The 25,719-nt window shown below is 43.9% G+C and overlaps 1 protein-coding gene across 1 annotated transcript; it reads left to right on the forward strand.

Moving 5' to 3' along the window:
* The first annotated feature begins 433 nt into the window (after positions 1 to 433).
* Positions 434 to 23,168, forward strand: PLAAT5 (phospholipase A and acyltransferase 5). Its single transcript, XM_007174471.2, has 6 exons — positions 434 to 686; positions 1,244 to 1,337; positions 2,629 to 2,728; positions 17,907 to 18,015; positions 20,304 to 20,566; positions 22,494 to 23,168. The coding sequence occupies exons 1-6, from the start codon at positions 434 to 436 to the stop codon at positions 22,593 to 22,595; spliced, it is 921 nt and encodes a 306-aa protein (XP_007174533.2). The 3' UTR covers positions 22,596 to 23,168.
* The last annotated feature ends 2,551 nt before the right edge of the window (positions 23,169 to 25,719 follow it).

Consider the following 25,719-nt stretch of genomic DNA (forward strand, 5'->3'; position numbering starts at 1 on the left):
TCGCTCCTCTGTCTGCTGCGTGGACCTCCAGCTTCTCCAGCCGCATCAGATGCCACCTCTGAGTCTTACAGAAACTGTTCTGTTACTTTCCACCCCAATCGCTTCCTACGCCGCCTTTCCCTGCCTTTCCTCTCAAAGCGCCCCCCGCTGCCCGGTCCCGCGCAGGCTCCTGGGCTTTCAAGCGCCCCCATCAGCGCCGGCTGTGTTCGGGCACGTGCTCACCGCGCACGCGCCGCCCTCGCCCCGCGCGCTCTGGCCGCGCGCCCCCGCCGTTCGCTACGCGCCCGCGTGCACAGCCCGCGCCCCTCCGCCCTCCCAGAGAGCAGCGTCCCGGACACCGCGGCTCTGCCGACCCCGGGCCGCGCCGACTGGGAGCTGGCCTGGCGCGTCGCGCCCTGCGAGGCCCGGGGAGCGGCGGGGCGGCAGCAGCGGGATGGGCCTGAGCCCCGCCGCCGAGCGCGAGTGCGGGCGCCTCCTCCCTAGGTTCCCCCGGCCCCGCCTCAGGCCCGCCCCGAGAACCGCGAGTGTGCGGACGAATGACACCCAGCCGGCTCCTGGGCTTTCGCCTGGGCCCCAGTCGGGTCGCCGCGGGAGGGGGGCTCCTCCTCGCCAAGCCCCCACGCCCGGGCCTGGAACCTTCCGGGGTCGTTCTCCAGGCCCCAGCAGGCCGTCGGACCCCCAGAAAGGTCACCATGATTTCTTTCAACTCTCCTTCTCGTAGATATTTGTTCATTGTGCGAAATGCTTGTTAACCGAAATGAGTGAATATTTCGGAATGGTCGTTGGTTATTAATGTAATCGAAGCGAGCCAGGCGTCCAGTGACTCTCTCGAGTATTTACCTTCCTGTTGTATTTAGGGTGGAAATGGGACAGACCGGGTAGCTGCCGGGCAGGTAGAGTTATAACAACAGCTCTAGCTCCGCAGAAGCTTCTGCCGTTGGGTTTAGCCCCGAGGGTTCTGCCATCTGGGATAGAAGCATCCTCTTCCCGAGTCTATACCCAGGAGTTCCAAAGCCTCTCTTCCCCGGAGGAACTGAGCCCTCTCCAGGATGGTCTCACAACCCCCTTTATCCCACAGTTTATTGAGGGCTAACCAGGTGCCAGGCTTGGTTCTAGACTGGAGCTCCCACCTTTGCATAGCTGTCAAGGTGCTCGCTCCAACCCTCCTTTCATGGGTTTCACGCCCCATAGGAGGCAGCTGTGGTTTAAATATTCAATAACATTTTTTTCCCCCTTGAATTAGAAGAATCTGTGGGATCTCAGGAGTTGGTCCAGCTCTTGCCCAAGCAGCCACAGCAGGGCACGTTAGAACAGGGCAGGAGCAGCGTCCAGCAGGGGTAAGATTCTTTCTTTGTATGGAAGGACTGGGTCTTTGGGTGGTTAGAAGCCTTTTGAAGAACCGACTTTGATGACAGTTTTGTAAAACAAATCCTGAGCTGGTTTTGTGAACCAACCTACCACTAAGGAAGGCTGGTGTGATCCTGGTAATAACAGCCAGAGGGCAGTCCTGGGACCTGCTGGAGGGAGGCTACCTTGTAGCAGTTTTTCTAGCCGCAAGGCCATTCTGCAGACTCCTGAGAACTGAATTGCTTTCCAAGAGTGCTTACAGTATTTTGCCAGCTGGGCTCGGTAACTAATGAATGATGCAACCTTCTTGCCAATTTCTGCAATTCGCTTTCATTAAAAACATGATAGTTGATTTCTATTTAAAATTCTGAGAGCTGAAAGTTTGGAGAAGAGCAATATGGAAAATGAGGGGTTCCCCCACTCCCCCGCTCCCATATGCTGTACTTTTGGAGAAGAGTTAAAATTTGGGGAAGGTAAAGAAAATGCCGTTTTGGGGTTGGTAATGTATTAGATGTGTACGTATGCTTTCTCATTTAACCCTCTTGACAACTCTGTGAGAAAAATATTAGCATCTCTATTTTATAGACAAACTGAGGTTCAGACAGACTAGTTTACTAGCTCAAGGTTGAACAGCACGTATCAGAGCCAGGATTCAAACCCAGGTCTTTTTGGCCCCCATGTATCTCACTCTGCTTTTCTACCCCAAAAGCATATTCCTGCGTTTAGTTTCAATCCTCTCCTGTAACATTTTGTTTCCAAGGACAAAACATACTGATTTCTTTCACATTACTTGCAGTTACAGTGTTGTCAACAAGATTTCTCAGAAATATGGAGCTAATTATTGGAAGAAACAGCTCAAGAGTTCAAGGGGCTTGCTTCTGGCCAGGAGGACTGGGAGGGGAAGGGAAAGAACAGAAGCCTGTTGCAATTTCTTTATAAGTCATTATGTACAGTTACCATTTTAAAAAAAGCTATGTCCAAGTATCACTTTGATAAATATTAAAAAAAAAAAAGATTATCAGAGGGGGGAAAAAGCCCCTGAAAGCAACTCATTGCTGTCATTAGCATTTTAAACAATTGTCTGAAAAGCAAAAAACAGCCATTATTTTGTATGACAGCAAATGGCATCACAGAAACAAGCTTCGGGGGTGGGGGGAATGTTTCCTATAATCTGAACACTAAATGATATCTTAAAATCGTAAATCTGAAGTAATACAGAATTTCTAATAATTGTGGAAAAGTGTTTTGTTTATTAACTATATGATCACAAAATTCATTTAGGGAGAAGCCCTTGGAGTCCACACCCAACCAGAAGAGAGCAGAGTGGAATTCAGCTCCGGAGCCTGGGAGTGCAGGAAGGTTAATAAAGCAGGCAGCAGAGGTGGGTATCTCGGGAATTCTCAGACCAGGCATATCTTTAACTTCCTGGCGACTTCTTCCCTACATAATATTGTATTTACTTTATTTATACTGTGGCAGGTTGAATTGCGCACTGATTTGGGATGTGGCTTATGCCTTTAAAATTTTTTAAAAACAGCTTTGCGGAGCTGATTATTGAGCTTTATTGAGGTATAACTGACATACAATAAACTGCATATATTCAGAATATACAGTATACATTTGGATTTGTTTTGACATATGTATTCACCCGTGAAACCATCACCACAATCAAGATAACGAACATCTCCATCACTCCCAAAGCTTTCTTTGTTCCCTTCTGTAAACCCCCTCCCTCTTCCCACTCCCATCCCCAGGCAACAACTGATGCACTTTCTGTCATTATGCGTTAGTTTGCGTTTTCTAGAGACTTATATAAATGGAATCATATTGTATGTGCTCTTTTTTGTCTGTCTCCTTTCACGTAATTATTTCAAGTTATATCCATGTTGCAGGTTATCAGTAGTTTATTCCTTGTTATTACTGAGCAGGATTTCATTGTATGGATAGACCACTATTTATCCATTCACCCGTTGATGGGCATTTGAGTTGTTTCCAGTGTCTGGCTGTTACAAATAAAGCTGCTATGAACATTTGTGTACCGATCTTTGTATAGACATATGTTTTCTGTTGGGTGAATACGTAGGAATATAGTGGCTAAATCATTTGGTAGATGTTTGTTTAACTTACTGTTTTCCACAGTGGTTGTGCCATTTTACATTCCCACCAGCAGCATGTGAGAGTTCCAGTTCCTCCTCGTCCTCATCAGCATTTGGTTTGGTCAATCTCTTTAACTTTAGCTATCCTAATATGTATGTAGGTATCTCATTGCTGTTGTAATTTGCATTTCCTTAATGACTAATGATGTTGAACATCTTTGCATGTGTTTATTTGCTTTCCTTATATTTATATATAATCTTTGGTGAAGTATCCAAATCTTTTGCCTATTTTTTCTCTTGGTTTACCTGTTTGAGAGTTCTTCAGAAATTCTGTATACAAGTACAGATGAAGTTCATCATCACTTGCAATATTTTCTCTCAGTCTGTGGTTTGTGTTTTTGTTTTCTTAAGAGTATCTTTTGAAGAACAAAAAATTCTAACTCTGTTGAGGTCCAATTTATAAGTTTTTCTTTTATGAATTGTGCCTTTGGTGTTGTATCTGAGAAATCTTTGCCTAAACCAAGGTCACAAAGGTTATCTCCTCTTTTCTTCCAGCTATTTTAAAGTTTTAGATTTTACATTTAGTTTTTACACATTACATTTACATCTTCGATACATTTTGAGTTGATTTTTGTATATGGCACGAGGTATAGATCGACATTTATTTTTTTTTCCTCGTGGCTATCAAGCTATTCCAGCACCATTTCTAGAAACGACTATCCTTTTCCCACTGAGTTGCCTTTGCACCTTGTAAAAAACCAGTTATCCACATACTAGTGGGTCCCTTTCTGGGCTATTTTATTCCATTGATCCTATTTGTCTATTGTAAGGCCAATACCACACTGTCTTGATTACTGTAGCTTTGTAATAACTCTTGAAGTCAAGAATGTTAGCCCTCCGATTCTGTTGTTCTTCTTCAAAGTTGTTTTGGCTATCCTAGGTTCTATAAAACGCCTGCTGAGATTTTCCCTGGAATCACATCAAATCTTTAAGAGAATTGGTGTCTTCACAATATTGTCTCCTGACTCATGAACAAGGTGTTCTATTTACTTAGGTCTTCTTTAATTTCTCTCAGCAGTGTTTTGTAAATTTCAGCTTCGGATCTTGCACATCTTTTTGAAAGTATTTCATACTTTTTGATACTATTGAAATGGTATTTTAGAAAATTTAAAATTTCAATTTTGAACATTTAAAGTGAAAAAAATGTCAATTTCTGATTGTTTATTGCTAGTAATTGGAAATACAATTGACTTTTGTCAGGGTACTTAGATAAGGATACTTGTATCCTTCAACCTTATTTACTGACTTATTTACTTGAGTAACTTTTTTTGGGTCGATTCCATTAGACTTTTTACATATCATGACACCTATAAAGATAGTTTCACTTTTTCCTTTCCTAGCTGGATGTCTTTATTTTTGTCTTAAATTGTATTGATACTAGCCAGAATCTTCAGTACAATGCTTACTGGAAGTGGTGGGAGCAGACATCTTTGTCTAATTCCTTAACTTAGAGGGAAAGCATTCAGACTTTACCATTTAGTATGATGTAAGCTGTAGGTTTTTCATAGATGCCTTTTATTAGGTTAAGAAAGTTCCTTTCTTTTACCAGTTTGTTGAGAGTTTCTTTGAAAAAAAAAATCAGGACTAGACATTGAATTTTAACAAATGCTTTTTCTGTACCTATTGAGATGATCATATAATTTTTCTTTTTTAGTTTGAATTATATTGGTTGGTTTTCAGATGTTATAACAACCTTGAAATCCTGGGGGGAAAAACACATGTGGCCATGATGTATTATTCTTTTTATGTATTGTTTTATACAATTTACAAAATTTTGCTTTGAATTTTTGCATTTATGTTCATAAAGGATATTAATTTGTTAAATTTTATTTTCTTGTAGTTGTCTGTTTTGGTATTACGGTAATGCAAGCCTCATAGAATGAGTTTGGAAGTATTCCTACTCCACAGAATTCTTGTGAAGAATTGGTATTATTTTTTCCTTTAATGTTGGTTAGAATTTACCAGTGAAGCTGTCTGGGCCTGGTGTTTTCTTTGTTTGAAGGATTTTAACTACAAAATCAATTTCCTTCATATATTTTGGGATGTTCACATTATCTGTTTCTTCTTGAGTGAGCTTTGTCAAATATATTGGCATAAAGTTGTTCATAATTTTCCCTTGTTATCCATTTAGTATCTGTAGGACATGTAATGATGTCGCCTCTCTCATTCCTGATATTGGTAATTTGCATCTTTTCTTTTTTTCCCGATCAATTTGGTTAGAGTTTTAACAATTTTATGGATTTTCTCAGAGAACCAACTTTTGATTTCATTGATTTTCCTCTGTTGTTTTTCTGTTTTCTATATCTCTGATCCTGTTCTGATTTTTATTATTTCCTTTTTTCTATTTACTTTGGTTTTAATTTGTACTTCTTTTTCTAATGTCTTAAGGTGGAAGTAGAGGTCACTGATTTCAGACTTTTCTTCTTATCTATTATAGGCATTTATTACTATAAACTTCCCCCTAAGCACTGCTTTGTGGTTTCCCACAAATTTTGGCATGTTGTATTTTCATTTTTGTTTAATTCAAAGTAATTTCCACCCCCCTTTTTATCTCCTGTGGGTTATGAAAAATGTTATTTAGTTTCCAAATGCTTGGAGATTTTCCAAGATATCTTTTGGTTATTAATTTATTCTGTTGTGGTCAGAGAATGTATTTTGTATGACTTGAATCCATTTCAATTTAATGAGACTTGTTTTACAGCCCCAGATATGGTCCATCTTCGTAAATATTGTTAGTTTTTGGGAAGAACGTGTATTCTGCTATTGTTGGATGGAGTAGTCTATAAATATCTATTAGGTCAAGTTGGTTCATAGTGTTATTCAGTTCTTCTGTTTATATTTTTCTATTAATTACATAGAGGAGTACTGAAATTTTTGACTATAATTGTAGATTTGTTTATTTCTCTTTGTAGTTTTATCAGTTTGTTTTTAATGAATCATAAGGCCCTATTATTAGATATGTAAACATTTAGTATTGTTATTCATTATTGATGAATTGATTCCTTTATTATTACAAAAGATTCATTGCTTTGAAATCTACTTTGTCTGATATTACTATAGTCACTCCAGCTCTTTCAATTAGTGTTAGCATGGTATGGCATTTTCTTCCTTCTACTTTTAACCTATTTATGCATTTATATTTAAAATGTGTTTCTTGTAGGCAGCATAGAGTTGGGTTTTATTTTTTTATCCAGTCAACAATCTCTACCTTTTAATTAGGATGTTTAGACTGTGTACTTTAATGTGACTATTGATAGGCTTAGATTTAAGTCTGCCATCCCACTGTTTATTTCCTATCTGTCCTATCTGGTTTTTTGTTTCCTTTCTCCTTTTTTCCTGACTTCTTTTTTTTTTTTTAATTTTTTTAAATTTATTTTATTTTATTTATTTATTTATGGCTGTGTTGGGTCTTCGTTTCTGTGCGAGGGCTTTCTCTAGTTGCGGCGAGCGGGGTCCACTCTTCATCGCGGTGCGCGGGCCTCTCACTATCGCGTTCTCTCTTGTTGCGGAGCACAGGCTCCAGACGCGCAGGCTCAGTAATTGTGGCTCACGGGCCCAGTTGCTCCGTGGCATGTGGGATCTTCCCAGACCAGGGCTTGAACCCGTGTCCCCTGCACTGGCAGGCAGATTCTCTACCACTGCGCCACCAGGGAAGCCCCTTGACTTCTTTTTGATTGAGTGTTTTTTGTGATTCAGTTTTATTTCATTTGTGGTTTATTGACTATAATTCCTTGTGTTTTGTAATTTTAATTCTTGTTTTAGTTTTTATATTCTACATTTTTAACTTATTATGGTCTACCTTCGAGTGATACTATACCACTTTATTTATAGTATAAGAAGCTTACAGTAGTTCCATTTCTCCATATCTGGCCTCACTGCATTGTTAACATACATTTTGCTTCTACATATGTTATAAATCCCAACATACATTGTTGTTATTGTATTTTTGCTTAAGCTGTCAGTTACCTTTTTAAAAAATGACACCTTTATTGAGATATAATTCACATACCTAAAATTTATCCTTTTAAAGTGTACCATGTGGTGGTTTTTAGTATATTCACAGAGTTATGCAACCATCATAATGGTCTAATTTTAGAATGCTTTCATCACCCTAAAAAGAAACTCCACATCCATTAGCAGTCTCCTCATTTTCCCTTGTCCCCAGTCCCTGGAAACCACTAACCTGATTTTTGTCTCTAAGTATTTGCCTCTTCTGGACGTTTCACGTGAATGGAATCATACAATCTGTGATCTCTTGTATCTGGCTTCTTTGACTTAGCATAATGTTTATAAGGTTCATCCATGTTGTAGCCCGTGTCAGTATTTCATTCATTTTTATTGGCCAGTAGTGTTCCATTGTATGGATATACTATCAGTACATTTTGTTTAGCCATTCATCTGCTGATGGACATTTGGGTTGCGTCCACCTTTGGCTGTTAGGAATAATGCTGCTACGAACATTCATGTACAAGGGTGGACCTGTGTCCACACTTTCAATTCTCTTGGATATATACAGTTATCTTCTAAAAGAATTTAAATTATAAGAAAAGATGAGTAGATTGATCCGAAGTTTTGAAGGTGTCTTCTAGCAGTGATTATAGTGTCATGTGGTCCAAGGTATTCAGGGTCTGCTAGAGAGCTTGGCCATTACAGTTACTGCTGGGCTCACTATGACTCGCTACATTGTACTTGTTCAAATGGAGGTGAGACTCTTAATCTCTTTCGTAAAATAATAATCCTTACAGTCAAAGGTTTTTATTTCTCATTCTATGATAGGAGAGGAAGGCGCCAATTGAGTTGGTCTCAATTGTATGGTTTAGGAATATAGAGGTGTCAAGATTCCAACATTATTGCCAGGCCGGTGAGTTATCAAGCCCAACCACCAATAGGAATTTCAGTTTCTCCTTGAACTACAACAATTTCTAGAATGTCTCAAGACCACTTTGTTCAGATGATATTCTAAGGACTGATTTATATTAACAGAGAACAGAACAAGTTGGTGACAGTTATGAATATTCAGGAAGCCTCCATATTGCACAGTATCTCAAGCCTGATACGCTTGTAAGTATTTTCAATTTGATACTTTATCAAGTCAGATTCTTTAGCAAGCTTGATGCTGCGGAAAGATACAGCTATCTCTGCGGCTGCAGTGAGGCCATCACTTTAAACACTTAATTTTATTTATTTATTTTTAACATCTTTATTGGAGTATAATTGCTTTACAATGGTGTGTTAGTTCCTGCTTTATAACAAAGTGAATTAGCTATACATATACATATATCCCCATATCTCCTCCCTCTTGCGTCTCCCTCCCTCCCTCCCTATCCCACCCCTCTAGGTGGTCACAAAGCGAAGACTCCTTTTAAATGGAAATTTATAAGGACTTGCATTTTTTAAGGTTAGGCTCTGGAGTTTCTTTAGTATATGTGCTGCCCAAGTGAGCACTCTGGAGTTTCTTTTGATAACGTTATAAGCAAAAGCAGGTCTGTAGAACTCAGTGTTACTGGCAAAAATGTAATACGAGATGAATAGGATTTTACTTAATAATAGCGAAATAAGGAGTATATAGCATTGCTTCTCTACAGTTTTTTACTCAGCAGAGATCTGGGAAGATAGTCTTGTCCTTGGCCTCAAGGTGCTCGTGGACTATTTGGGTAATAGGAGGAAGAGAGGAATTTATCTTATAATATGACAAGCAACATCATTACCAGCTCCCCATTTGAAACTTTGTGTAACATTAATACATGGTTTCATTCACTTGCCCCTGTTTCAGAGAGTCAGGACAAAAACCTGCTGGGATGTATCACTTCAAGCTGTTCTGTTTTCATCTTAACCTGATTGAGGTCTGTGCGTAGGTCTTTGACGGGCGTGCTTACTTTTCACCTTCACTAACCTTGTGCCATTTTGAGGCTCTGGATACATCCCTTCTATCATTTGACTCCTATTTCTGCTGATTTCATCAAGACATGTACATACCCTTTAAAATACGTGGAACGACTTACTGCTTTGTGTAACAGGGGTGAATTAATGCCAAGATAGGACAGATGAAATAAATGCATCTTGAGGTCCTAGCACATGACGAGCGCCAGCTCTTTTACTCAAATGAGGCCTCAGAGATTGCTCACCATGGACACATGTCCACCCCCACCCTGCCCACATTCTCTCCTTTTTGCTTTCTATCGTCTGGATCTGTATATCATCTCCACATTCATCTTGTATCTCTCTCCTCCCCCTGATCACTCTGTACCAGCCATCCCCGCCTCTTTTCTGTACATTTCATGAACCCAAGTCCTCCCTTTCTCAGAGCCTTTGCACTCACTGGGTTGCCAAGACTGCTCTTTCCTGGTTTTGCAAATCCAGCTCACATATGTTGTTATGGACTCAGTGTATGTGGGTCCCTCCCTCCCCCCCACCACATTCATATGTTGGAGTCCTAATCTTCAGTATGACTCTATTTGGAGTAAGAAGTAATTAACGTTAAATGGGATCATAAGGGTGGGGCCCTAATATGATAGGATTAGTGCCCTTATAAGAAGGGACACCAGAGAGCTAGCTCTCTCTCTCCACACACAAAGAAGTAGTCACTTGGGAGTTCCCTGGTGGTCTAGTTGTTAGGATTCAGAGCTTACATTGTTGTGGCCAGGGTTCAGTCCCTGGTTGGGGAACTGAGATTCTCCCATGTGTCGTCACGTGAGCTTGCAGTGAGGTGGCAGCTGCCTGCAAGCCAAGAGAAGAGGCCTCAGAGTGAAACCTACCTTGCTGGCACCTTGGTCTTTGGACTTGCCAGCCTCCAGAACTGTGAGAAAATAAATTTTCCTTGTTTAAGCCACCCAGTATGTGATATTTTGTTATGGCAGCCCAAGCAGACCAGTGCGTGTCTTCTGGTCAGAAAGGCCCTCCCTGACCTCTCTATGGGAAGGCCAGCCCCTCCACGGGGGCTCTTGATCTCAGCCCCTCCCACTTTTTCAGGACCCTTTGCTGCTGATTAATCTCTCTCTGCTGCCTTCAACATCTCCCTCCCGCCGGAGCCGTGCTACCAGCACTCACATGTGCTGTCGTCTTTCCTGTCTTGAAAATGCCCTCCCTGGACCCCTGTTTCTGTCCATTTCCCACCTGGTGCCCCTCCTCCCTTTCACAACCAGTATCCTGAAGGACTCGTCTGCCCTCATGGTCTCCTGTCTATAACTGGCGTCGGAAAGACCTCCACCTCCACCATGATGGGGTCCCTTTCTTCTTCTAGAGTCTCATCCGACCTTCTCTCCCTGCATATTCAGCCACGCTAAACCCTCCTGCCCAAGAGTCTTTGTCCTGCCCCTGCCTGGAATGACCCTCCAGATGATCACATAATTTTCTTCCTCATGCCCTTACCTTCTCAGCCTAAATCTTACCTCTTCATAGAGGTCTCTCCTGCCCTTGGGGCCCAGAGTGTATCCACAGTCACCCGCTACCACACCACCCCCTTTCAGTTGGATTATAGAAAACCAGCTTTAGCTAGTATAAGTCAAGAAGAGATTTTTTAAATTGGAAGGTTACTAGGGTAATTTAGAGTCAGGGAGGACTCACTGTAGGAACCTGGGCAGATCTGGGCTCTTTAGAGACTGGAACCAGGATCTGGGCCCCTGCCGCTGCCAGGGGATCCTGTCTGTCTGGCCACCTCTCCCCTTGGTTTCTTTCAGATCGATGACCTCAATTTTCTTCTGCATCAACAGCTTCTTCCATGCGGTTTAGAGAAGGGAGGCCCCGCTTAACAACCCTAGAAGAAATAGACAGCATCCCTTCCCTTGCTTTAAACACAAAAAATCCTGAAAACAGACAAACAAACAGACCCCAACCAACCAACCAAGCAAACACAAAAACCCCCGAGTTCATAGATACAGAGAACAGATTGGTGGTCGCCAGAGGCAGGGGGTGGGAGGTGGGCAAAACTGATGACGGGGGTCAAATGGTACAAATGTTCAGTTATGAAACCAAACAGCCTGTGATGTACAGCATGGCAGCTATAATTAATAATGCTGTATTGCATATTTGAAAGTTGCTAAGAGACTAAATCTTAACAGTTCTCTTCACAAGGAAAAACAAATTCTGTAACTATGTATGGTGATGGGTGTTAACTAGACTTATTGTGGTGGTGACCATTTTGCAATATATACAAATATCAAATTATTATGTTGGATACCTGAAACTAATATACTGTTGCATGCCAGTTATACCTCAATAATAATTTTTTAAAAAAAATCCCAAGGGAAAGGCTCAGATTGGCCTGAGTTGAAAGGGTGCAATGATTGGCATCCCCACGAGGATCACAGGGATGGGGAGGAAGGGAGAAATTACCCAAAGAGAAATGAGAGGGCTGCTATCAGAAGAATCCAAACCATCTACCATGGCTACACTTTAGTACATATGGTACTAAAGTAGTCTTAGCATTCCATCATATCACCCCATTTATTGCCTTAATAGCATGTATCACATTATATAGTCATTTTGCTTATTGACTGTCTGTCTCCTTCCAAAAGAGGGCAGAGCTCTTGTCAGCCTTATTCACTGCTATATTCCCAATGCTTAAGCTAGTAGGTGCTTGGTAAATATTTGTTGATTGAATACATAAAGGGAGAATTTCTGGGGGGAATAAAACCATCATATTCACTGCAAGGGATTAGAAAAAAGCTCACCATGGCAGATTCATAACAGAGTAATTAGGATTGAGGCGCTCCATTGGGGCATACAATAATGTTTTGACATTTGTAAAATGTTCTTTTGTAAAGACCAACATCTTTGCTCTCTAAGAAATTCTACTGAGAATGTGTCGAACACCTAGTAAGTGGCAGAGTTGGGATTTGAACCAGGTCTCCTAACAACAAAACCTGTCTTCTTTCTATGACTTTGCAGCTGCCTACCATTCTAACTCAAATCTCTCCTTGGTGTCATGTCAGTGTCTGAGGCTTCAGGTTTTATTTCTGAGATATCATCCGGGTTAGGGTCAGAGCTGAAAGTATAATTCCTAATACCTGTATCATGATGATTTTCTTCTGCTCCTAGCTTCCCACATCTGCTCCAGTGCCTGGTCAGGGACTGACCCAAGAATCAGTGTGTTTCAGAAACAGCTAGGGACTTTCCATTTTTACTCCCAGGAGTTCAAAATAAAGCTCTTTCTTTGTGGTTTTGTTCCTGCCTCCCTGCCACATGCTGCAGGCAGGAACGAGCCCTCCACCCACTTCCCTGCACCACCCCTGTCATAGTTATAAGACTTTCAGAAACTGTTATCATCCAGGGGACTTATGAAAGACTGGTTTTTCCAACCAGGTGCCTATTTCTGGGAGAAGGGCCAGAGCTGGGTTGCCAGCTTGTGCAAAGGAAATAAATAGCAGATGGATGGAGGATTTCGAAGCCATATCTTATTCCAAAGAGAGAAAAAGGGGCAGAGAAACCTTAATCTGGATTTGAAGATTGGAGCATCAGCTGGGAGTGGAGTTCACCCTGGAGGATATAGACAGGTTCCCTAAGGTTCAAGAAATGCTGGGGACAGGGTAAAGTCAAGGAAAAAGGAAGGATGGGACCTTGGAAAAGCTCCCAATATGGCTACAACCTTGGCTGCCATTAGAGTCACCTGGGAAGCTCTTAAAATTCTGATTCCCAGGCCATACTCCACATCAATCTTAATTTTTAAAAGCTCCGCAGGTGATTTCCATGTGCAACCAAGGTTGAGACCCAAAGCTCAATACCATCAATTTATAGTGGGAGAAACTTCAGCAAGAGAGCAGGTAACTCTAGGTGACTATTAAGTCTGTTGTGAATCCCATTCAAGTTTTCACCTGAGTACCCCTATCCAGTGGCAATATTGCAGGTGGAGAGTACTGAGGAACAAAAGAAAACTTAAAATTCAAAAATCCACTCCCCTCAACCGCAGAAATTTCTGTTTCCTGTACCACAAAGCTTGTTCAACATCCTTGATGACCAGCACATGGATTTCTTTTGATTTTTTTTTTTGGCTTAGACTAGCATCACAATGAATTGTGCTGTCTTCCTACTGGCAGATAATTCGAGGGAAAAACAGCAAGGATAGTGATTCTGCTTTCCAGATGAGAAGGCTAGTTTGGAGCGCCCTCTAGTGGGAGCTCAGTTGCCACCATATTTTCCCTTTAAGGCAGAAGGAGTTGGTTTGGTCAGGGACCCCAGTTCTGGTCCTAGCTCTGCCACTGACTTGCCTAGGACCTTGGACGAAGCACTTCATCTTTCTCGGCCTCAATTCCTTCCATGTAATATCACTGAGTAGATGGTCTGCTCTTTGCCAATAAAAATTCATTCTGTCAGGTGGGCAGGACTTCTGGAGTGGCTAACTGATCATCTCAGAAAAATCTCCCCAAACAGCAAAAATAAAGCTGGACAAAACCATCAAAGACAACCATTTAAAGACTCTGGAATTTGACCAAAGGCATACAACAAATTGATAAGTGTTGAATCAAGAAAGCCTACTGAATCTTGGAGTCTCAGAACAATGGAGATCTGTAGTGTCTTAGTAAGTCCCCCGCCTCCCCCAGCTCTGTGGTGGGGAAGTTGCACCTGGGTGGGTGGGACATGCCAGGAGGACTGGCAGTGGCAGCAGAGGGCAACTTTATTTGGAGCAGAGTGTGGAAAATTCCATGCGCAGAGATGTTGTTGAAAACAGTAGTTATCTCAGTGACAAACATCATGGAAGGCCAAAATTGCAGCTAGCCTGAGGTTGCAATACTGGTTGGGACAATGATGGACTAACAGACCAGCCAGAACTTTTTTTTTTTTTTTTTAAATAAATTTATTTCTTTTATTTATTTATTTTTGGCCGCATTGGGTCTTTGTAGCTGTGTGGGCTTTCTCTAGTTGCGGCGAGAGGGGGCTATTCTTCATTGCAGTGCATGGGCTTCTCATTGCAGTGGCTCCTCTTGTTGCAGAGCATGTGCTCTAGGCGTGTGGGCTTCAGTAGTTGTGGCATGCGGGCTCAGTAGTTGTGGCGCCTGGGCCTAGCTGCTCTGCGGACCAGCCAGAGCTTTAATACAGAAACCCAGGTAATGAGACAGCTAAAGAGGGTCTAGAAAAGCTGCTGTTCTCTAAGGGGTGCACAAGGCTGCACACACATTTGGGAGAGACTAGAGAGGCCTGCGTGAGTCTCTAGCTCCTGGAGGAACACGAGGCCTTGTGAATGCAGAAAGTAACAGCTGGGACAGACTTTTAAACTTCAGAACCTGAAGGAATTCTCCAAACCACACCGAGCTCCGTAGGCAAAGATTGATGCCTTATTGGCCCAAGATGTGGCTTAACCTCTGACCAGTCACTGGCTGACCATTATTTTTATGCCAGGCTTAAAAATAAAAGCAAGAAAAAACAAACAAACAAACAAAACTGAAGCAGATACACCAGTGGTTGCATGCTCTGAGGGAAACAGACATCACAGAATCAATCCAGGCAAGCCTCTAAACAAACAAACAAAGAAACAACAGCAACCACCAGCCCTGGGGGGGAATCAGAATCCAAACAGCTGAAAGCCAAACACAAAGAGAAAATCTTGAAAGCAACAAGAGAAAAAAGAACTCATCATGTACAAGGGAACCACAATAAAATTGATAGCTGGCTTTTCATCAGAAACGACGGAGGCCAGAAAGCAGTGGAATGGCATATGAAAAGTTCCAAAAGAAAAAAAAGCTGTCAACCAAAAATCCTATATCCAGTAAACTGTCTTTCAAAAATGAAGGTAGAATAAAGGTAGTCTCAGATAAATGAAGACTGCCTTAAAGGAAATAGCAAAGAAAATTCTTCAGGCTGAAAGGAAGTCACACCAGATAGTAACTAATCCACATGCAAAAATACAAAGCATGGGAGATCCCTGGTGGTCCAGTGGTTAAGACTCTGCTCTCTCACTGCTTAGGGCCCAGGTTCAATCCCTGGTCAGGCAACTAAGCTCCTACAAGCCATGCGGTGTGGCAAAAAGAAAAAGAAAAAAAGCACCCATAAAGGTAATTACATTGGTTATTATTATAAAAGAGTATAAATATATATTTTAGCTTTTATCCTAACTAATTTAAAAGACAATCGAATTAAACAGTAATTATAAAATATTATTATTGGGCTTTTAACATGCAAAGATGTAATAAATATGACAATAATAGCACAAGGGAGGGAGGCTGAAATGGAGCTATTTTGGATCAAGGATAGGACACTAGACAGTAACTCAAATCAACAGGGAGAAATGTGACTCAATTAAACGGTCCAGAAAAGGCAGAGATCACCTGACTTGATAATACAAGATCCAGTTATATGCTACCTACAAGAGGCATAGTTTAGATTCAAGGTCATAAATAGGTTGGAAGTAAAAAGATGTAAAAAGATGCAAGCAGAACCACAGCTGGAGTGGTTACACTAATATCAGAAAAAATAGACTTTAAGGGAAGAAGTATTACTAGGAAAAAAGAGAAACTGTTTGCAATGATAAAAGGTTAATTCATCATGAAGATATAACAATTATAAACACACACATTTAACAACATAATCCCCAAATTCATGAAGCAAAAGCTGATAGAATTGAAGAGAGAAATAGACAATTCAGAAATAATAGTTGGGGGACTTAAATACTACACTCTCAACGCTGGATAGAACAATGCGACAGAAAATCAGTGAGCATATAGAAGATTTGAACAACGATATTAACCAACTTGACCTAACTGACGTTTACGAATAGTCCACTCAACAATAGCAGAGTACATATTCTTCATAAGCAGACATGAATATTCCCCAGGATAGGCCATATTCTAGGCCATAATGCAAGTCTCAGCAAATTTAAAGGGATTGAAATAATATAAAATATTTCTTTGTTCACATGAAATTAAATTAGAAATTAATAACAGAATGAAATTTGGGAAATCTACAAGTATTTGGAAATTAAAAAACATACTTCTAAATAACCCATGGGTAAAAGAAAAAATAGAGAAATTGGAAGATATTTTGAGTTGAATGAAAATGAAAACAGAGCATATCAAGTTTTATGAGATGCAGTTAAAGCAGTGCTTAGAAGAAAATTTAATATAGGCTGGTGCGGGTTCGATCCCTGGTCGAGGAGCTGGGATCCCACGTGTGTCATGGCCAAAAAGCCAGAACATAAAAAACAGAAGCAATATTGTAACAAATTCAATAAAGACTTTAAAAATGGTCCACATCAAAAAAATCTTAAAAAAAAAGGAAGATTTCAAATCAATAATCCAAATTCCTACCTTAATAAACTGGAAAAAGGAAAGCAAACTAAACCCAAAGCAAGCAGAAGGAAGGAAATAATAAGTATTGGAGCAGAAATCAATGAAATAGAAAACGGAAATAAATGGAGAAAATCAGTGAGGCTGTATGTTGGTTCTCTGAGAAGGTAAATAAAATCAACAAAACTTTGACTACGTTCATTGACCAAGAAAAAGAAAACTCAAGTTACCAAAATCAAGAATGAAAGAGGTGGCTTACTACCAGTCTTGCAGAAATTAAAAGGATAATAAAGGAATACTATGAATAACTTTATGCTAACAAATTAGAAAACTTACATGAAATGAACAAACTCTCAGGAAGACACAGATTACAAAACTGACTCAGGAATAACTAGAAAATCTGAACAGACCTATAACAGGTAAATTGAATTAGTAAATAAAAATCTTTTCACAAGGAAAAATTCAGGCCCAGAGGGCTTCACTTGAGAATTCTACCATACCTTTGAAGAAGAAGAATTACCAATCCCTCACAAACTCTAAAAATAGAGGAGGGAATGCTTCCCAACTCATTCTGAGGTCAATGTTACCCTGATACTAAAGTCAGGCAAAGACAAGAACTACAGACTAATATCCCTTATGAATGTAGACGTGAAAGTCCTCAACAAAATAGTAGCAAACTGAATTCAGCAACATATAAAAAGGATTATACATCATTACTAAGTGAGATTTATCCCAAGAATGGGAATTTGGTGTAACTCCCCAGCCCAAAGCCAGAACCTGCAGGATAACCTTTTCCTCTTGCAGTGTCTCTCTAGCGCCCTCTATTGAGAAAACTCGCATGGTGCTGAGTTTCAAGGAGAAATGCTTACGGGAGCTCCTTCACGTATCACAGGGCATGTATACATACGGAGCTGTGCCTTTGGAACTGGCACTGTCAGCCTCGGTGGCTTTAATAATGAGGGTGGTAGCAGGAGTGGGCGGCTCCCTCGACCATTTGTGTGAAGAGAGCTTTTTGCAGCCTGAGTTTCTGTAAAGTGATGAAAGGCAGTGTCTTCAGGCTGAGCTGTAGCTGATCCCGAAACAGGGTCTCTGGAGTTCCTTGGGCATGTGAAGTCTCCTTTATTTTATTTTATTTTAGTTCATTTCATTTAATTTCATTTCATTCCATTCCATTCCACTTCCATCATAGGGTAAACCAAGACCCAGACCTGGAGACCTGATTGAGATTTTCCGGACTGGCTACGAGCACTGGGCCGTCTATGTGGAAGATGGCTGTGTGGTCCACCTGGCTCCCACAAGTAAGAGTGATGCTCTATTGAAATATGGATATTGAAGTTAGCAAAGTAAAAAGAAGGGCAGTTAATTACTGTGTTGCTCAGCTGCTGCCTTACTTTAGCAACAGAACACCCAAAGCATGACTGGACCTTCATTTACTGTGTGATACAGCTTGGTCTCTGTCCACCAAAAACCACTGAGTGTCCAGCCCTAAGACAGATGAAAGTATAAAGATCATTCCTGGGCTTCCCTGGTGGCGCAGTGGTTGAGAGTCTGCCTGCCAATGCAGGGGACACGGGTTCGAGCCCTGGTCTGGGAAGATCCCACATGCCGGGGAGCAACTGGGCCCGTGAGCCACAGCTACTGAGCCTGCGTGTCTGGAGCCTGTGCTCCGCAACAAGAGAGGCCGCGACAGTGAGAGGCCTGCGCACCGCGATGAAGAGTGGCCCCCCCGCTCGCCGCAACTAGAGGAAGCCCTCGCATAGAAAACGAAGACCCAACACAGCCATAAATAAATAAATAAATAAATAAATTTAAAACACCACACACACAAAAAAAATCATTCCTAAGTTCCCTGACCACCTAGACCACTCTTTCTTTTAAAATAGAAATGTGAGAACTGGAGCCTCCATTTTGTAATGACAGCAGTTCAGTATCCTTCCTCTGTTTCTGAGGGTCCCCTGGGAGGGGTGCAGATGCTTATGCGTTCTGATTGTCACTTGCTTCCTATTGTCCCCAAATGCTGCATCCACCTGGCTTCCTAGTCACCTTTGGCACCTCCATCCTCACCTTGTCTCCCCGCTTTTCCAACCCGTCCCAGGCTGCTCCGCCCCCAGTGTGGACATCGTTCTTCTTTCATTGCAGCGTTAACACAAGGCTGAGATTAAAGGGGTGACTAATTAAATTTTAGTGAAGATTTGATGGGGGCAGAAGTGGGGATAGTGGAAGATTACAGCACAGAATGTGAAACAGCTTACAACTGGACATCCAGAACCATTGGTCACATGGTGGCCTCAGGAGAAGGGGGAGCTGAGAGAAGGGGAGGCGGGGGCTCCTCTGTGTAATCTTTGATGCTTTTGGGATTTTGCCTCCTGTGCAAGTACTGCCCGTTCAGGATGAGATTACAGAAGGGCACCGGTACCAAATGCCTGTGGCCGCACCTTGTTCACAGCTCTCATCCTTGTCTCCTGTCCCCCTCAGTTGGCCCCGCCTCTCACCTGACTGAGACCTTCCTGCAGAGCAGAGCCCCTCTCCTCTCGCTTTGCTTCCCCACCCCATCCACTCACACCCGTCCCGCTTCCTGTCTGGATGCCTACACGAAGAATGAAAAATTGCTTCACGTTGCATTCATCTCCACCTCTCCTTTCCAGACTAAGTCCAGGAGCCTTCCTCTTGCGTAACCAAAGAGTTGTACAAGTTAACAGTTTTGTCACCACCGCCCCCCATCAGATCTTCCTCCAAAAATGAATTCTGCCATCTTTGTTCCTGAGAGCCGAGTTGCCTACTGCCAGCTTTTGTAAAATCAGCAGATAGTCCTGAAATACTTCAGAAAGGTACAAGGGACATTTCTTGCACTCAGACAACTTACAGAGGGGGAGGGTTCCCACGTTTGCCTATCCATATGGTTGTAGCAGAAAAACAGTCCTGATATTAAATTACCACCCACCTGGCCTTGGGCAGCTTCCAGACCTTCTCTGGAGCTCTCTCTCCTCTAAGGACTGAATATGATAATACAGCAGTTTTCAAACATTTCTGTTTTTCCAAGCTGTGGAACCCTGTTTTCAAACAAACCCTCAGTGAGAATCCTGATACTTGAGTAGAGAGAAAGGCAGAGTGCCTCTGGGTGGAAGCGGGTTGGAGCGGCTCTGCGTGGCCTCACCTGCGCCCCTGCAGTGGTGGCAGAGGGAGGCCTATCCTGGAACCGCACGACAGCCCCTTGTCCAGGAGCTGACTCTTACATGTAAGGGTATTCGTCACATGTTTGTGAAGATTACTGGAGTCTGGTTAGGAAAGCAAGACTCCAGTCCTAGGACTTGGTGAGGTCAGTACACAGAGTGGAGTCTGGGCCTACACCATAAGGTACCCCTGGAGCTTGATGAGAAGGAGATTGCAGTGGTGGTTGGAAGTGGGGAGTGCGGAAAGCTGGCCCTTTGCAGTTCATTTAGTCCAACTCCCCATCCTCTGCTGTGTCTTTTAGAGACGGTGAAACCAGGACCCCAAGAGGAGCCATGGATCCAGCGCCTGGAGTGAGCCGGTGCTCGGCCCCGCTGCCCCTTCCAGCTTCCAACTTTGGCTTGTCTTTGGCCCCTAGGTGAGGAATTTGAGGCCAGCGGCATCGCGTCCGTCTTCAGCAACCGGGCGGTGGTGACATACAGTCGTCTGGAGGACGTGCTACACGGCTGCTCCTGGAAGGTCAACAACAAGCTGGATGGGACATACCTGCCCCTGCCCGTGGACAAGATCGTCCAGCGGACGAAGAAGATGGTTAACAAGATAGTGCAGTACAGCCTGATCGAAGGGAACTGCGAACACTTTGTCAACGACCTGAGATACGGCGTGCCCAGGAGCCAGCAGGTGTGGCAGCCCCTGCCCCCGCCCGGCTCTGACTCGGGGTCTCGGCGCTTGTTGCTGCCTCAGGGGTCCAATCGGTGATCGGTGTTTCCATTATTATTTGTGGGGCCTTCCATTGCTCCAGGGCGGCTCAGGAGGTGTTTTCTCCTCTACTGACCCATGGAGGAGTAGAGGGGGCACCGGGCTGCATAGGAAGACCACCAGGTGGAATCCCTCCCCAGCCACTTAAGCTGGCATGGTCTCCTCGGTCAGATCATCTTAGTTCTGAAGCTGTTTTCTTCCTTTACAAAAAGGGGAAAAACTGCGGTAGATACTCAGAGCTAAAGTTGCAGACTAGCAGCCCGCGGGCCACATCTGGCCCACAGACGTGTTTTGCTTGGATGACTAGTATTTATTTATTTTTTTTAATTTGAATGACTTGCAAACATTTAAGAATATAGAAATTTTATATAAAAAGATCTAGATTCCCAGCCTCTCTTGGACAACCTATTGATCAGGCCACTGGGCCCTCGTTCCAGCTTGCTAACACCCCATAGGGCCGAGTAGGAGCTCCCCCTTTAGATGGGGTGTGGGGCATCGGTGTGTCACCTACCAGCTTCACCCACATTCCCTGCCTGGCTTGTGTGCATTTGGGTCTGGCCTCCTTCCCCCCTCCCCGCTCCCCCCCCCCCGCCCGCTGCCATATAGGATGGTGATAAATTAAATGCGGTACACTACATGTGAAAAAGCTTTGGAAGCCTAAATACCTGTGACAAGTTGAGCTGCTCTTGTTACTATTTGGACCTTTTACTAAAACCCCATGAGATGAGAGGAGGAAGTGTGTACTGTTGCCTTTTTTTTTTTAATTTTTATTTATTTATTTATTTACTTACTTATGGCAGTGTTGGGTCTTCGTTTCTGTGCGAGGGCTTTCTCTATTTGCAGCAAGTGGGGGCCGCTCTTCATCGCGGTGCGCGGGCCTCTCACTATCGCAGCCTCTCTTGTTGCGGAGCACAGGCTCCAGACGCGCAGGCTCATTAATTGTGGCTCACGGGCCCAGTCGCTCCGCGGCATGTGGGATCCTCCCAGACCAGGGCTCGAACCCGTGTGCCCTGCATTGGCAGGCAGATTCTCAACCACTGTGCCACCAAGGAAGCCCCCTGTTGCCTTTTTAATAGATTAAAAAGATCAAGGTTTAAAGGTGGAACATAATTTTCCCATTTTCTTTTCTATGTTACTTGTGTTCTCTTGACCTACGGGGCTCGAATCCCAGCGCTGGTCTCTCTACTGTCCCTCTCCCGTTTCTCAGTGAGGGCTAGCAGCCCCGCCCACTCGCCCCCTCCACCCTCTGCATCTCCCTCCTTCCTGCTCTGCCTCTTCTCTCCGCCATTCCCCGCTTGTGAGACCTTGTTCTAGTGCTCGGGCCTGGTGGGCTCTGGTATGCGGGACCTCCTGTCTCTTGAGCATCTGTGCATGGAAAGAAGACCCCAGGGAGCAAGAGGGTTATAGGAGGTCCTGCTAAGGAGCCTGGGCCTGGCGTTCATGAGACCCAAGCCCAGATCTAAGTGCGGATGCTGTTCACTGTGTCACTTTGTCCAAGTGAGTTCCCCTCCCTGGCTCTCAGCTTCCCTGTGTGTAGAATAAGGGACTCAGTGGCTGTGCTCCTCTGAGCCCCATGCTAGTGGCAGACCGTGGGCTGAATGGCTCTCGGGGAGGAAGGGGACCAGGAGCCCTGGATGCCTCCTGGGGAAAGGGCTCGCTCCTGCCTCTGATGTGCACCTCAGGCCGTCCTGGCTTCTCCAGGTCTCTTGCAGTTCTAGGGTCTTTGGGAATCGAGGGTGGCTTCTTCTTAGGCAGGCCAGCTCCTGATGGGGTGTGGTGAGGTGGGGGTGGGGCAGGGTGCGAGCCTAGGAGCCTCACGGAGGGTCCTATGAACTGGTCTGCTTTGCAGGTAGAGCACATGCTGACGGAGGGAGCGAAGGCTGCAGGGGCGGTGCTTTCAGCCGTGGCGGGCAGCCTAAGGCCCAAACCAGCAATGGCCCGAAGGCTCTGAAGAAGAGGAAGAGCTACTGACGGCGGCAGAGAGAACGCGCCTCCTTCCCTCCCCTGCCTTGCTCTCTCCACCGCCCCGTGTAAGAAAATTGTGAGTTTCTGGAAGAATCTAGAATGTACCCAATTACCCCTCCAGAAATACATCCAATATATGTGCTCATCGACCCCTGGACTTTCAAGGTGGGAAGAACCTAATATTTATTCTGCATCTATTAGGTGCCAGACACTGTGCTAGGCATTTCACATACTTCGTCTTACTCTCTTTGTAGGAAGGAGCCTTACTTACTTTTTAGGCTGGACCTAGTCTGTGGCGCTTGAAACATCCTGGAAATCTCTGCCGAACGTTCCCAGGAATGAAGAACCCTTTTCAGAAGGTCTTTTTATTGCCCTTTCAGACCCACAGTGCGATTCAGGGGAGGAGGCCTTTTAGGAAACCTGTAACTCGCTGCTCAGGGCCACCTGTGCCTTCATCTAGGAACACCTTTCCCAAGAAATATTTTCTTTTAAAAATTATACATGAGTTTTTTTTTTAATTTATTTTTTTATTGAAGTAAAGTTGAGTTGCAATGTTGTGTTAAATACTGCTGTACAGCAAAGTGACTCTTACACATACGTACATACATTCTTTTTCATATTCTTTTCCAGTATGTTTTATCACAGGATATTGAATATAGTTCCCTTTGCTATACAGTAGGACCTTGTTGTTTATCCATAGCTTTATTCTTTATTGTCTAAAAAACCTCCCCACTTAAAGTTTAATCAACGAGAGCATTTATCTTGCTTTTCTGCGTCATAAGCACCAGAAAATTAGAAATTTCTATCTTCACTGATTTCAGAGGAATACTTAAAATAATTTAATCAATGGACTTCGGTGTGAATGAGGGAGAGAAAGGAGTGGTTTTTGTGCTTTGAAGAATGTGGACATGATGGAAGATCTAAGATGATGGCTGGAGATTGTTAGTGCCAGCTGAGAGCTGAAGCCACCCCAGAAAGCCAGAGAAGGGCTCTCGAAATGCCCTGGGGAAGCATGAGGAACGTGAAGGAACATGAAGAGAGCAGGATGGAACCCCCGAGCATCTCACGTAAGATCTGTTAGGATCTTCTAGAGTCTTTCTCCTGTTTGGAGGAAATAGACCTGCAGGGAAACTCTTCAGTTTCCCCCGCTCTGTTCTGTTCTTAGCAATCCAAGCTTGACTGCCTCTTCCTGTTTCCTAGATGCTGGAGTGTGGGTGTGTCTCTTTGATTGTCTTCCCTCTGCCCGTCCCGAGCGGCCCCTCTCTCTGCTTTGCACAGCAGTTACAGGTGCTGGTAGGTGGAGCTCGCCCCCATTTCTGTGAACCATGACTAGGATAAAGCCACTGTCCCTAGTTCCCGTAATCACCCCCTCCCCACCCCACAAAATCACTGGAGTTCCCAATACCCCTCCCTCAGTCTCTTTATCCACGATACGGTCTAGGTTGGAATCTTCCTTTGGAGGAGAGCCCAAGTGCCGGGAATTTATACTTTATAAATTTTAGCTTTGAATTAACTCAGTCATGGATTAGCAAACCTTTTGACCTGAAGATCACTTTGAACTCATAGACCATATTAATCATTAATCAAGGGAACCAGGTGTTGTTTGATTAACAGACCAACAACTCCCCCACCCCAGGGCGTATGTAGTAACTTCGAAATACAGCCCTCATCTGTCTCTCGCTTATTATGTTTGGGACAGAAAGACACTTCCCTGGGTCCTTTCTGGTTTGTACCCAGTGAGGCAGAGACCCTCAGGAGCATTTCAGGGCTTATGTTCACTCATTCATCCAACAGACATTTTGGAGTGTCTGCCACGTGCCAAGCCCTGGCTCCGCCCGCCTCTGCCTGAACCCATGGGCGGTGGTCAGGGCTGGCAGCGAGCAGTTCTGAGATGGTTGGGGGGATGCAAGACACAGTGGAGCATGGGGTGGAGACTACCTGCTGGACAGTGGTCTCCCCCTGCTTCCAAGCTGTCCATAGAGTCATGAGCTCTGGAATGCACACACCACACTTTGCAGATGAGGAGTGGAGTGTTTCCTGAAGTGTTACTAAAAAACCTGTAGCAGTTCCTGCATTCTAGGGTAAAAACAACTCTGCTTTGAGTGGGACCCCTTGGTGAGCCTATTTAGTCTTGTAGATATAAGGCACGTACCCACCGTTGGAGGGGAGATCCCAAGGGAAAGTCATCTGAATACAAATGTTTCTGAGATGTTAAATACTGGTCTCTTGTTTGTGTTCTTATTTTTTTTAGTGTTTATTCCTTTTTGCTTTGGGGGGGATGGGTGAGTGGGGACAGTGGTGGCATTGGTTCGCTTGGCATATCACAGGGAACAGAGAACAGAAACGTGCTGTGTTCCTTAATAGGGAGGCCCAGTCTAAGTGACACATGGCCCGGCAGGTGCTATGTACAACCCAGATGTTTTGCTTAATGATGGAAAGATGGACTTCGGGAAACCCTGAATAACCTCTGCAGAGATTATTGTGATGACAAAGGGATCTGGTTTTGCTGGCCAGGAGTGGGAGATAACGAGGGGAAAATATACCAGTCAGGCGTGCCAACTGACACGAGGGGAATGAACCCCATCTCTGGGGCAGCAGGCCAGAGGCTGAGGGGAGAACCAGACAGAGGGGACCCCCTAGTGACACTGGGAGTAGGGATGAACTGCTCCCCAGTTCCTAGTTTCATGTTTTTGTCTTATGCTTATAATCACCTTTTGTTAGCCTCAAGCCTCCTGCTCGCTGTGTGTGTGGGGGATAAAGGAAGGGGCCAGTGTGCATGGCTTTTAGCACCTGAGAGGGCTGCAGCTACGGGGAGAAGAGGTTCAGGGACCCCCAGAGGGAGTCCACTGGGAGCAGGCAGACCAGAGTTTCTGTGTGGGAGTCCTCTGGAATCTTCTGGGACAGAACTGGATTTCCTGCAGTCAGGCGGGAGGGGAGCTTGTTCAAAAAAGTAAAGATTTTAAAGGGAATCATGACTTTTGATTCTGCAGGACTGGGATTTTTATGTCACACGTAGTCAAGCACAGCACAGGGGAGGGGGTGTTGGATGCATGGCATGCTGATGCTAATAGACCATTCTGACCCTGCACTGTGCCTACTGACACTTCTTT

This window comes from Balaenoptera acutorostrata, chromosome 9, assembly GCF_949987535.1.
Source record: "Balaenoptera acutorostrata chromosome 9, mBalAcu1.1, whole genome shotgun sequence".
NCBI classification, from domain to species: domain Eukaryota; kingdom Metazoa; phylum Chordata; class Mammalia; order Artiodactyla; family Balaenopteridae; genus Balaenoptera; species Balaenoptera acutorostrata.